The 12,995-nt window shown below is 47.7% G+C and overlaps 1 protein-coding gene across 1 annotated transcript in view; it reads right to left on the reverse strand.

The window, feature by feature from the left end:
- APC7 (anaphase-promoting complex subunit 7) overlaps positions 1 to 12,995 on the reverse strand; it is a 50,220-nt gene that overhangs the window by 24,038 nt on the left and 13,187 nt on the right. The window contains exons 5-7 of the mRNA XM_089572703.1: positions 12,712 to 12,827; positions 3,635 to 3,763; positions 1,240 to 1,327 (exon numbers count right to left, since the gene is read on the reverse strand). Of these exons, the coding sequence (XP_089428829.1) occupies positions 1,240 to 1,327; positions 3,635 to 3,763; positions 12,712 to 12,827 (333 nt within the window). The remainder of the gene's footprint in view (positions 1 to 1,239; positions 1,328 to 3,634; positions 3,764 to 12,711; positions 12,828 to 12,995) is intronic.

The following is a 12,995-nucleotide window of genomic DNA, read 5'->3' on the forward strand; positions in this document are numbered from 1 at the left end:
TCCGCGCATCATGTTTTCACATGTCACTACTATGTGAGGTGCGCTGTCGGCCCGTGGACCGGTCAACCGAGAAATGTCAAGTGGCTTTTTTTCAAGTGGGATTTAGCGGTGCACCATGAAGCTGTACGTGCTAGGTCCGGCAACCAGCCCACTCTTTCCAACATTTCATTTGCCATAAATGTCTCTCTCTCTATGATTGTTTGCTAGCCCGCTGTGCTCTAAGTGGTGTGGGCCCGGCGCTATTATTTTTCATTCCTTTTTACTCGCCCACCCTAATTTTTTGTGATTGTTTGCTTTCAGACAAGCGGCCTTTGCTGGTGCGCTGTTTGCATGTGTTGCAGTGCATGCGCGAAAATGCCTTCACACTCGTGTATTTTTTTTTTTAATTTCAGCATCAACAATTAACAGCTTGCAAAACATTAATGGTCTCCCCAGGGCGTATGTCATGTTTCTGGTTTCACTTTGAGATGATTTCAAGAAAACATCGCCACTTAAAAAGCTGTCAGACAAGCCAGGAGGCGACACTAGAAGTTGGCGCACACTACCGAGAGGACAGGGCGGTGATGGCGAAGAGGTAGAGCATCTGCCTCGTGTGTAATAGGACCGGGGTTTGAATCCCAGTGGCGCACAGTTCTCCACCGGGTTTAAAAAAGAAACTCCACGCGTCTATGGATTTACACAACCAGGCCTGGGGTGCAGCCTGAGCTCGGTGATGAGAACCGACAACGCACTTCCTCACCAGAGCAGGATTTGGCCACCCTGGTGTAGTAAATGGCCGCAACCTTCTATGAACAACCCAATTAACCCTCGGCCCTCACTCCCCAGCGGCTGTGGAGCAACTGACCAGGGCGGCGGTAAGGCCTGTGACGCCATGGAGGGTGCAAAGAATCAGAATCAGTTTATTGTAATAAAAAAGAAAATATAAGGTGGACGAATTGATACCGAAAGAGGTCCCATAGTCGGTGACTGTACTGGGACCTCTTATATGATTAAGTAAAAGAGTAGTAATTAGTCCAGAAGTTTGCGGGGACACGGTGGCCGCAGCTGGCGAAAGACAGGGTTAATTGGAGGGACATGGGAGAGGCCTCTGCCCTGCAGTGGGCGTAGTCAGGCTGATGATGATGACCACTGAGAGAACTGAGCGGAGAGAATGAAAGGGTGGACCACATCTGAGCCCTGCTCTCTTTACGGAGGGCTCGCATGGGGGGGCCCACCTCTCATGGCTTGTACGCAACCTACCTTGGCCTCCAGCTGCTTGAAGTTTGCTACACTGGACGAGTACTCTCGGGAGTGCAGGTACGAGTTTGCCTTGATCCACTGTCCCAGCCTGAATTGCACACAAAAAAAAACCCAACCAGTGACGTGCTTCTTCACATTCATACATCTCACGTGACTTCAGAGTGACAACGGCTTCCAAAATGGAACGCCACGCAGCAGGAGCAATGATGCCAGCTTGACACACAAGCGCAGTGAGCACATTCCTCCAAATGCTGAAAGCGCGCCAGCATTCCCCGCTTAGTTCATGCACTCCCATTGTTGTCACTGCACACAGTCTACGCTAATAATAAGTAGCTGCGCAGCATTTTCCTAAACAATTTTTTTCTCCCAGCTTGGTGATAACAAGTGCTGACTGCAGCAGACAATGCCACAACTGGTATCCCAGCATAGATGGAAGGAGACAGCCTCTGGAGACTGGTAAAAACTGCAGCTGGAATATATGAGAGCAGTGCGATTAGCATGCAAGCCGCAGAATTGCCTCTTGATCTGCAAAGTGAGAGCTGGCCATGCTAGGGAGCCCCTAGCACTGCCAAAGCCCAAGAGAGCTTTTCAGCATTGCATCAGTGGGGACATGGGGGCAAAGTGAAAAAAAAGGACGCACAAGAATCTGACAGCAAAAGCAAATGCGAGTGGATGCTTAAGCTCCACCTTAAAGGTGCACTGATGAGGAATCTGAACTAGTCTTTTTAACGCGGGAATTCGATCTACACGTTCCGAGCATTCTTAGAAACTGCGATTTATTGCCCTGTGCGGCCAATTTCCCTAATTAAACCGGATTAACGTCCGGCTCCCCTTTTTTTTCCTGAATTCCCCGCATACGGTGGGAGGAGTCTACCAACGCATGGAGTGTCTTTCAGGCAGCCGCGTGGCGACTTTGCTTTTGCTTTTATTTTGTTTATTTTAGGTTTCAGTGAATAAATAGGTCTAGTCAGACACAACATAGCTGAAAATTAGGCCCATGGAAATAAAAATACACGTGAACTCTTTGCTTTCGCCGATCACTATGTATCACTCCGCCGATGGCAGAGCGGCAAGCCGCCATGGGACTGGCTGAAAGGTTGGTCGACTCCTCCCGCCGTTTGCAGGAAATTAAAAAAAAAAGGCGGGAGCCTGACGTTAATCCAATTTAAATTAGGGAAATCGGCCGCACAGGGAAATAATTCAAAGTTTCCAAGAACGCTCGGAACGTGTAGACTGAGTTCCAGTGGTAAAAATGCGAGTTCAGATTCCTCTTCAGTGCACCTTTAAGGGCATGATGCTATAGCAATAGTGGGTTAATGCCCATATATGAGGAGTTGGTCAATCCCTACTTTGCATTCATGGATCCCTGGGTATCCTTATACCCCTCCTGGCACAGTGGTGCAGCAGTTTTGTGGGCACGCTGTGATGGCGCCACAAGGTCACGTGACCTCGGTGGCCCTCCCAGGTCGGGGATTTCTTAGCCACAATGCCACTGACGCCAATGACGGCGCCAGACTTTCTACACAATGGGATCCAATGCAATCGCATCAAAAAAGAAATTAACATGCACTCCTTGGGGCAAAGAGGAAGCAGCAAAGGTTTGGTCAAGCCAACATTTGCCAGGCAATGCACAAGAAAATTGGAAAACAAAAGCCCAGAACTATAAAATGAAGCAGCAGTGAACATCAATGTAAGCTTGTCAAATAAGATTAATAGTTACACAAGTGGCAATCCATATCCTTCCTTCCTAACCATCCCTTCGCAGTTATGTCATACATGCCGAGAGTTGATGTGTATAAGTTTTCGTTTCTGCCTAAAACAATTATAGAATGGAATAACCTTGACCAACACGTATTCAACAAAACTTGTTCACTTGAAACTTTTGCAAAAGAGCTGGAAGTGTGTTGTACTGACTAACTATACCATTCCCACCCTGTAACAGCCTGCAAGGGCTAACAGTATTTGGAAATAAATAAATAAATAAATATGGATTAACAAACCAAACAGAACTAGCAGTGGTGAAGTTCACAGAAATGTGTAGTCTAATAGCAATTATCCTAACAAAGTCCCGACTGCATTTCTATACAGCTTTTCAAGTTTGGTTTCCACCACATAAAGTTGCCACAAACTGCTAGCACACTGATGTGCCTGGAAGGCAAAGACTGCATACCTTGTGCCAGATGCCAACCGATGCCCATCAGGCTTAGCTCAGCCCACAATTTTCTGGCTTCCCATGCCCAATGATTGGTGAAACAATCAAACCACTGCCTCCTGTTGTGACTTGCAGTCTTTCTGACTCCATGCTTCGGTTGCAGAAACTCTTTGCTAATAACAATGAGAGCTGTGTGTCAAGCAGCACGGTCAGCCAGCGCAGCATCAGCTGCAGTGCACCCACCATTCCATGTGGGGTGGCAGAGAGGTGCCACTGGAGCCACCCGGGTGCAGAACCAGTGCAGCCACCTCCACCGGCTTGACACCCAGCTCCAGGAGGCCCCTGGCCGCTTCCAGGGCCAGCGGGCACTCCCTGCAGTGGGGGGGGGGGGGGGAAGGAAAGAAAGAGACGCAAAGGTGATGCAACAAATCTGCATTAGCCATGCTGGCTGCACATTCTGCTTTGATTTGATTTATTGGGGTTTAACGTCCCAAAGCAACTCAGGCTATGAGAGACGCCGTAGTGGAGGGCTCCGGAAATTTCGACCACCTGGGGTTCTTTAGAGTGCACTGACATCACACAGCACACGGGCCTCTAGAATTTCGCCTCCATCGAAATTCAGCCGCCGCAGCCAGGATGGAACCCGCGTCTTTCGGGCCAGCAGCCGAGCGCCGTAACCACTGAGCCACCGCGGTGGGTTGATTGCAGGGTGTCGAACCGGAACCGAACCCGAACCCGAAAACGGAACCGAACCCGAATTTTCGCCCGGAACCGGAACCGAACCGAACCCATAATTTTTTCGCCATCTTGGAACTGAACCCGAACCGGAACGATTGAAAGGAACCGTTCCGAACCGGTTCGGGACCCGGTTCAGCCCCACTTTTTTGCATCCCGGCATACCTCATGTTTGCGCACAAAATGAGATGATCTAGCGCATAGATTTACCCATCCGTAGCTCTCTGCACTGGGAAGTGCGAAAATGGTACCCAGTATATGCGACAGCAAACTTACAGGAAGTCTGGTGCCTGGGAAGGAGCCTAATTGACGTTTCTGTAATGTACTACCGCAAATTCTAAAGACTTGTACGTCAGGATTATGTGAAATCTTGAGTTATTGCTCCTCACCTTTTACATATTTGCGTAAATATTTAATCAGGTTGTTAGGACTGCTCGAACTCAATAAAGTACTATAGACAACAAAATTTTCCTTGCGTGATTTCTTCTTTCAAATGATGCGTTAGACATTGGGGTACATGGAGCACCCCGTGGTATTCACCAAAGACATAATAAATAATTTATATTTGAATTTCTCCTTGACCCTGTTTCGGTTTCACCAACATAACGGTGGCTGTGACGTGTAGTGGAAATTAGGTGGCGTGAGGGGAAATAAAACGGCAATATAACTGCTGATACGTCGTTTGTTGTAATTATAGGTCTTGGAGCCGCCGGCTGATTAAAGTGCTATAGTGAGTCTAAACAACGTATCACCGTTTGTATTAGTTTTCCCGTGCCTCTCGTGACCTAATGTTGAACTCACGTCACAGCCATCATTCGGTTGATAAAACCGAAACAACATGGGAGAAAAAATTATTTTCTAAATTATTTATTGGCAGTAGGGGAATACCACACGGTGAACCATGTATTCTAAAAACTATGGCGTCATTTGAAAGGAGAAAACACGCAACAAAATTGGGTGTCTACAGTCATTTCAGCACCGATTGAGAATGCCTTCCTTTTCTTTGCGTCATTGAGGAAAGGAAATGGGGCAGTAACTGTCTCACTTCTTGATGGACACCTGACCCATGGGTGAGAGTGAAAGAAGAAATAGAAACAGGCGCAGTAGGGAGGGCTCAGCAATAATTTCTACCAGCTGGGGATCCTTAACGTGCACTGACATCGCACAGCACACGGTACCTTTTGCGTTTCGCCTCCATCGAAACGTGGCCCCCGGGTCCGGGTTCAAACCCGGGTACACCGAATAAGTAACCGAGTGCCCTAACCACTGAGCCAGCGCCGTTGGTAGTGCAACATTTACTTTTGTAAGCGCTCATTGTCTCAGACAGCAGGTTCTAAATAAAACCCCTCACGATGGGTCTGTAGGGCAATAAAGGGAAAAAAAATGGCTCAATGGCTGTGGAGCTCGGCTGCTGAATCCAAAAATATAAAAACCAATGTGTTCTGTCGCACGTTGCAAATCCCCAGCTGGTGTCGTCAATCTGGAGCCCGCCATAACACCGTCTATCCTATAGCCCCAATGTCTACTCGACACGTTAAACCCGAGATATTGCTACTAGTGTTAACAAAAGGAGAATGTATAAATTGGTGCAGTTTCTTTTTTTTTAGAATCCGCATATTCTTGTTTGTGCGCGACGGAAATATGCAATGAAAGGCGGGCCCTTGGCAACGGTGGAGATGTACTAATAAGAAAAAAATTAAATACCGATTACACAAAAGGGCAATGCGGAAATACATGCGCTCGCTGGCATGCGATAGTGATTACGCCCAGAAAGATGCTACGATGAAATGTAACTGCGATGAAGTGATTTCGTTATGCCGATTCGCTGAAATCGTTCTGCTTCTAAGAAAAAATATCTGCCAGTCGCCAGCGCGCGGCTCAAAGCCTCATGCCAGCATAACTCCCTTTCTCCGCCCGCATATGGAAATTCCAGACGGCGCACACGTCAAGAAAGGGGAACCAGTCAGGATGTTGAACTTGCGCAGCATATTCCTCCTGCATTAAAGTGCACTGTTATCTGAACAGTGACCTCGTTGGACGCGGCGGTTCTGCGTGTTCATCCATCATGCGGGTTTTCCACACGCTAAACAGTCCTATGAACACGAAGAGTTCGCACGGAATTCCGAAGTTTTTCATCGCAGCCATAAATGTTATAATGAAATGCATGATGTCAATGGTTTTTTTAAGAGACTGCTTAAGTATGTCCTAAAAGAACACAGCATCGCGACAAAAATATCATTTTAGCCGCCGCAGTGGCTCAGTCGTTATGGTGCTCGGCTGCTGACCCGAAAGACGCGGGTTCGATCCCGGCCGCGGCGGCTAGAATTTCTTTGGAGGAGAAATTCTAGAGGCCCGTGTACTGTGCGATGTCAGTGCACGTTAAAGAACCCCAGGTGGTCGAAATTTCCGGAGCCCTCCACTACGGCGTCTCTCATAGCCTTAGTCGCTTTGGGACGTTAAACCCCATAAACCAAACCAAACCAAAAATATCATTTTATTGCTCAAACTGATTCTCGTTGCTCGCACAGGTGGAAATGCACTGACCACGGCACAAACGTCAATTTGGCGTGAATGTAATGTCTGTTGCAAAAGTTTACAGCCCACCACACCATTGAAATAAACGGCGGGAAAAAGGTTTTTGTGGCCGATTGAATCTACAGTCGAGCCCACTTCTAACGAACCTGATGGTCACGCGAGTTCAGTTCGTTATATCTGATGTTCTTAGCAAGTGGATTCTTCTTACAACAGCCAAAAACACTAAGGCCGCTAAAAGTGGTGTTTATTTCTTATAAAACTGCGGCCTACTTGTGCAAAGCAGAGCCTGTCGCAGCTCTTTCCAGGCTATCTATAGGGCGGTCATTCAATCCTCGTCGAGACCTTGCTGCCAACTATCAAATTCAGGGACGGGGTATCACTAATCATGGATGAAGTGGGCATGGAACCTGGTGGCAGGTCGGCCACATAATTGAGATTCCTGGCAGTAGGGAGAGCTCGCGCTTGGTGTTGAACGTCTCCCTCAGAGCAGGAGCTTCTGCGATTTTGTGGTCCGCAGGAACGTAGTTATCCGAGGAACTATCTGGTCGGCTATGGATCCACGAAGCGCGTTGCCACAAATCTGCATGTTCCTGGTCACACGTGTTTTCGAGCTGCTTCTACCGTACCTGGGTTGATGCAGCGACGAAGTAGCGCAGCGCTTGTGGCGCAAAATGCATCCGTTGCACTGTCCGCTGTATGACAATGCCTGCACATAGTAGCGGCGCTAAAGATGGAGACGACTGGGCAGGCCATGCTTGCCACGTGACCGGCATAGCCAGCAAGGATTTCAGAATTGTGAAATCGTTGTTGTTAGTTGATCCGCGACCATGGTCAGCAGCTTCGCTTTCGACGATGCCCCTTTCTCACGCGCACCGCGCTTTTTCCATTCGGGATGCTTTGCCCAGCAACACTTAGGCAATGATTGCCCTCGTAGGCCATCAACGCGGGTTTGGCCGGCGGTTACTTACTATTTCAATAGAGAGTTATAGCATATCGTTACCGTGTTTACTTCACCGTTTACAGTGTTATCGGATGCCGGACTTTCCGGTTAGCTCTGCGCACGCCAGTGCCGCCTTTTAATTCCATTTCTGGGTTGACATGTTCTTTCCGGGGCGGTGTCCTGAAGGTTGAGAGGCGCTATTTCATCTGCGTGCTTAGCGGAAGAACTACCTCTACAACTTCAGGGTAGTTCACAGCGCCACCTCGTTCGCTGTAACCCAGTGGTGTGGCCAGAGTTGTTCGCTGTATCTGCGACGAATTTGCGTTGCCCTTATGCATATTTTCACAGGAGCACCACACCCGCTCGTAATAAGCGAGCGTTCGTTATATGTGCGGCCATTAAAGTGGGCTGCAACATCCGCTGATGATACACTAGTATCAAGAAAGTCTAGGTAAGGCTGTGTATGTAAGGGTAGAGGAAGTAATGACCGATTGCAACATTGGCCATCTGCCTTGTGGAGAGGCCGTACAGGTAAGTAAATGCGAAGTTGAAAAACAGCGCACAAAAGACTAGACACAAGAGTAAAGGCGACGACAGGACAGCGCTTGTCCTGTTGTCGCCTTTACTCTTGTGTCTAGTCTTTTGTGCGCTGTTTTTCAACCATGAACCTATACCAACTCGCCCAACTTAACGTTCTACTAAATGCGAAGAGTGAGCAAAGCGAATGAATCAGCACAAAGCTTTCTTGCGAGCATGTCCCGGAAATACAGGCGAGCACTTAGTCGCCTATTAAGCCCAGCTGCCAGAAAGGGGTTGTTTGTAGCTTTGAAAATAAATGGCTGAAACAAGTTGGTAGAAAAATGGTGCAGGCCAGATTGACCATTCTTTATTACTCCATCAAGGGCGCCAAAAATTCTGTCGGCACAAAGGTTGCCTTTGATAGCACCCCAGGAAAAGTCACAAACATTCTATGTAGTGCAAGTATATCTACTTCCTCGCAAATGCTGCACTTGCAAGAATGTTGCAGCTCAACGTCGCAATGAAGATGTTGCCAATTTGTGTCTGTGCAAAAACGAAGCTTTCTCAACCCATTCAAGCGTGTGTTTTATTATCATACACTTTTTATCAGAAAAAAGAGGTTGACGTCACCATATTAAGGCAATGTCGCAATTTCTTATTGCATTATAGTGAGAAGCCACGATTAGTTGTGTTTTTGAAGATACTGAGCTATAGAGGCTCGGGATATATAACGTGAGTCACAAAGGTGATGTTGAATAGGTGATTTAAATAAAATATATTTGCTAAGTTCTGGATGTTAGGGAGAGCCAGTGCTCCCATGAGGCTCTCGTTGGGCGGCGGATGGGCGGTGGAGGGGCTCTCGCACATTTTTTTACCATGCTATAGTGAAGGAGGGGGGGACTGGCAAGTCGGTTTCGGGGCGACGGAAAGGTCTCTGTCTGTATGTAGGTGCCGCTACATGACAGTTTCGTTTCTCAGTAGAGCGCGGGAACATACAGGGCGCGTGCGGCGGCAATTTTGGGGCCCAGTAAGTACACTGCGAAAAATAAGGTCCCAACTGACTCAAGCTTCAGGGGAAACCTATTACTCGCGCGACGGGGTCTCCCAAACTGCTCAAGCAGGAGGGCTTTGTAGATGCATAATCCACCGGCTTTTCGCGTTGCACCTCATAAGGTGGATTATAGCGTATACATAGCCGATTTTCATTAATTTCGAGTTCATTTCATTTTGCGGTTGTTGCCGTAAATTCATCCTTTTGCTGCGGACAACAAAATAAAATGGGTAAATTGAGAACATCTCGCATTAAACAATTAAGCAAAAGGAAGACGGGAGACGACACGAGCGCTGACTAACAACTGGTTATTTTTTCTGGGAAAAGTATATAAAGGAGCAGGACCAAGAAAACAACCCCAAAAAACAAAAGAACAAAGGTTAAAACTTAAAAACCATACTGCGCATGCACATCACAGTCGAGTCATGATGTCTTTTTCAACGAAATTCGAAGACTGTCTTCCATAGTAGACGGCACTCTCCTATCTCCTGAACCTCACACAATTGCCAAGAAAGCCTGACTCCTTATCTACAAAATTGACAGATGATGAAGCTACACACCCATCTGCTTCCTTCCTGATCATAAAGGCCTCGACCAACTCCCTACAAATGCAAACAGGGTTATTAAACAGGACACTTGTCTTCTTTACTGGAAGAAGCAATTGTGGCACTCGCGGCAATGCAAAGCCAAGTTGTACGACACCGCTACTTTTTTCACCCATCTGTGATGTTCGAACAAATGCCCACTGCTTCCCCACTTGGAAAGACAAGTCTTCTGCTTAATCACCCTGATCGAAATTGAAGGGAGATGGTGGAGGCCTTCATGATCAGGAAGAAAGGAGATGAGCGTGTTGTTTCACCATCCATCAATTTCGTAGATAAGGAGTTAGGCTTTCGTGGCATCTGTGTGAGGTCCAGGCGATAGAGGAGTGCCGTCTAATATGGAATATAGTATTCGAATTTTGTTGAAAATTATGTCATGAATCGACTATGCTGTGCATGCGCACTATGGTTTTTTAGTTTTAATCTTCGTTCTTCTGTTTTTTGGATTGTTCACTGTGGCCTGTGCCTTCATATAATTTTCGGAGAATGTAATAACCAGTTGTTAGTCAGCGTCTGTGTCGTCTCCAGACTTCCTTTTGTCCTGTTTACTGCGCTGCTTAAGCATGAACCCTTACCAACTAGCCCAGTTTTATGTTCTCGTTAACAAATCTTTGAATTTTTTTTTTTTGTATACCGATGTGCCAGAAAAAAGAAAACGCATAGCAACGTTGACTGAAACCCATCTGCGTTATATTTTTTTTTGTCCTGAACCCTTTTGAACCCGTTTGAACCGGTTCGAGACGGTCCGAACCGGTTCGAACCGGAACGGAATGGCTCTCTGGAGCCGAACCCGGAACTGAACCCGAAAGGCGTGAACCCGAACCCGAACCGAACCCGAAAAAATGCCGGTTCGACACCCTGGTTGATTGTACATTCTGCTCCAACCATGATCGCCTCACTGTTGAGGCTAAAACTTGTTTTTCGCAGTCACTTTTTTGTTCCAGTGCTACTTGGGCTTCCCGTGGATGGAGGCATCTGGAGGGTGGAACTGAGTGGATGAGTTGTGGGTAGCGACCTAGGGAGGGTTGAGGTGGGTAGGTGAGGCTTCGGTTATGGCGCTCGGCTGCTGACCCGAAAGAAGTGGGTTCCATCCCGGCTGCGGTGGTCGAATTTCGATGGAGGCAAAATTCTAGTGGCCCGTGTGCTGTGCTATGTCCGTGCACGTTAAAGAACTCCGGGTGGTCGAAATTTCCGGAGACCTCCACTAGGGTGCCCCTCATAGCCTGAGTCGCTTTGGGACGTTAAACTCCTATACTGTAGTTATCGGTGTGGGCTGGTTGATGGTAGGCGGAAGGCAAAAGTGGGTGGGTAGTGGACACAGGCTGTCTGGAAGCTGGCAGCATCATACAGTGCCAGACAGGCAGATTTTCAGCAAGCGATGACAATAATGCTAATACACTAAAAACGCAAGCGCGACGAAATAACTTGAAGAAAGAAAATGGTGCAAGGGGCAGTGAACCCTTTTCCCATCTACTCATGTTGTAACAGTGAGCATAACTTGCAGTGAATTCCAAACGCAGACACAGAGCACTTTGCCTGCTCAGCGACAGAGCACCTGAATTTGGCAGAGAGCACCAGTCTCGTATTTTTGTTTTGAAACACTTGTGCTCCAGCTGCAGAGAGAGAGAAGTACCCAGCGTTCCTTGCGCTTTCTCGCACATGTTGTCTGCTAGAGAAAAGTAGACTTCTTTCTGGCCGAATCAGCACATTTTGGAGGAGCAGCTCGGATTGCTCCATGGACCCATCTTAGCTCGGTGGGTCCTCCCAAGCTCTCCCAATCGGCTATTAGAACAAACGATCACCGATCCTGATCTGCCATTGGAATAGCCTTGGTCCAAAAAAGTTGATCCGGAAGTACTCCAAATATGCAATTGGAATCCACCACTAAAGACAACAGAGGTCAGCGAGGTCAAACTGAAGGGGTTTGATCTAGCCAGAGTGCACTACAAGAGCGAGGTGGTAAAAGGTAGATCATCATCATCATCATCAGCCGACTACACCCACTGCAGGTCAAAGGCCTCTCCCATGTCATTAACCCTGTCCTTTGTGAGTTGCGGCCACCGTATCCCCACAAACCTCTTAATCTCATCCACCCACCTAACTTTCTGCCACCCCCTGCTACGCTTGCCTTCTCTTAGAATCCACTCCGTTGCCCTTAAGGACCAGTGGTTATCTTGCCTTCACATTCTCGTCTGCTACTAGCACCTTTCTAGAGCTATAAAAGTCTTTCCAACCTACCTACCTACATGCCCTGCCCAAGTCCATTTCCTCCTCTTGATTTCGCCTAGAATGTCGTTAACCCGTGTTTGATTCCTCACTCACTCTGCCCACTCCTGATCTCTTAATGTTGCACCTATCATTTTTCTTTCCATAGGTCGCTGCGCTGTCCAAGCAGAACACTTTTTGTTAGCCTCCACGTTTCCGCCCCATAGGTAAGCACCAGTAAGATACAGCTGTTGTATACTTTTCTCTTGAGGGATATTGGTAGACTGCTATTCATGATCTCAGAGAACCTGCCAAGTGCGCTTCCCCCGATTGTTATTCTTCTATCTATTTATTTCACTCTCGTGATGTGGGTCTGCAGTCACCGCCTGCCCAGAATAGACGTATTCCCTTATCGCTTCCAGCACCTCGCCGCCAATTGTAAACTGCTGTTTTCTTGCGAGACTGTTGAACCTTACTTGGGTTTTCTGCATATTAATTTTTAGACCCGTCGTTCTGGTCTGCCTGTCTAACTCATTGATCATGTTTTGCAGTTCATCTGACGAGTGACTTAGCAAGGCAATGCCACCAGAAGGCAGAGAGGCAAGGGCCTCATTCCTGAGGGTGAATCCGAAGGAGAGCTGGAAGCACACGGCGAAGTAGCAGCACTACTAGCCTGCACCGCTCTGCATTAACAATGTGTCGGCAATGCACTGCTTGATCGAAGTGCACTCACTTGAGGACTTCCCGGTAGCAGGTGATGGCCGAGCGCTCGTTGCCGCTCTGCTGGTACAGCTGGCCCAGAGCCATGTTGACACGGCTGCTGCGCTGCTTGCCTGGTATGCTTTCCAGCTGAGCACGCACAGAGTAGGAGAAACATACTTCTGACACCCTAATACAGATCCGTAAGAACTTTGCCAATCATGATGACTGCATTTACAGGTGACTATGAAAAACTGGAAGTAACACATAAGCTCCGCCTCTAAGGGTACGATGCAATAGCGTTTATGCCTACATATG

Source organism: Amblyomma mixtum, chromosome 2 (assembly GCF_055824585.1).
Source record: "Amblyomma mixtum isolate Tamu chromosome 2, ASM5582458v1, whole genome shotgun sequence".
Taxonomy (NCBI): Eukaryota; Metazoa; Arthropoda; class Arachnida; order Ixodida; family Ixodidae; genus Amblyomma; species Amblyomma mixtum.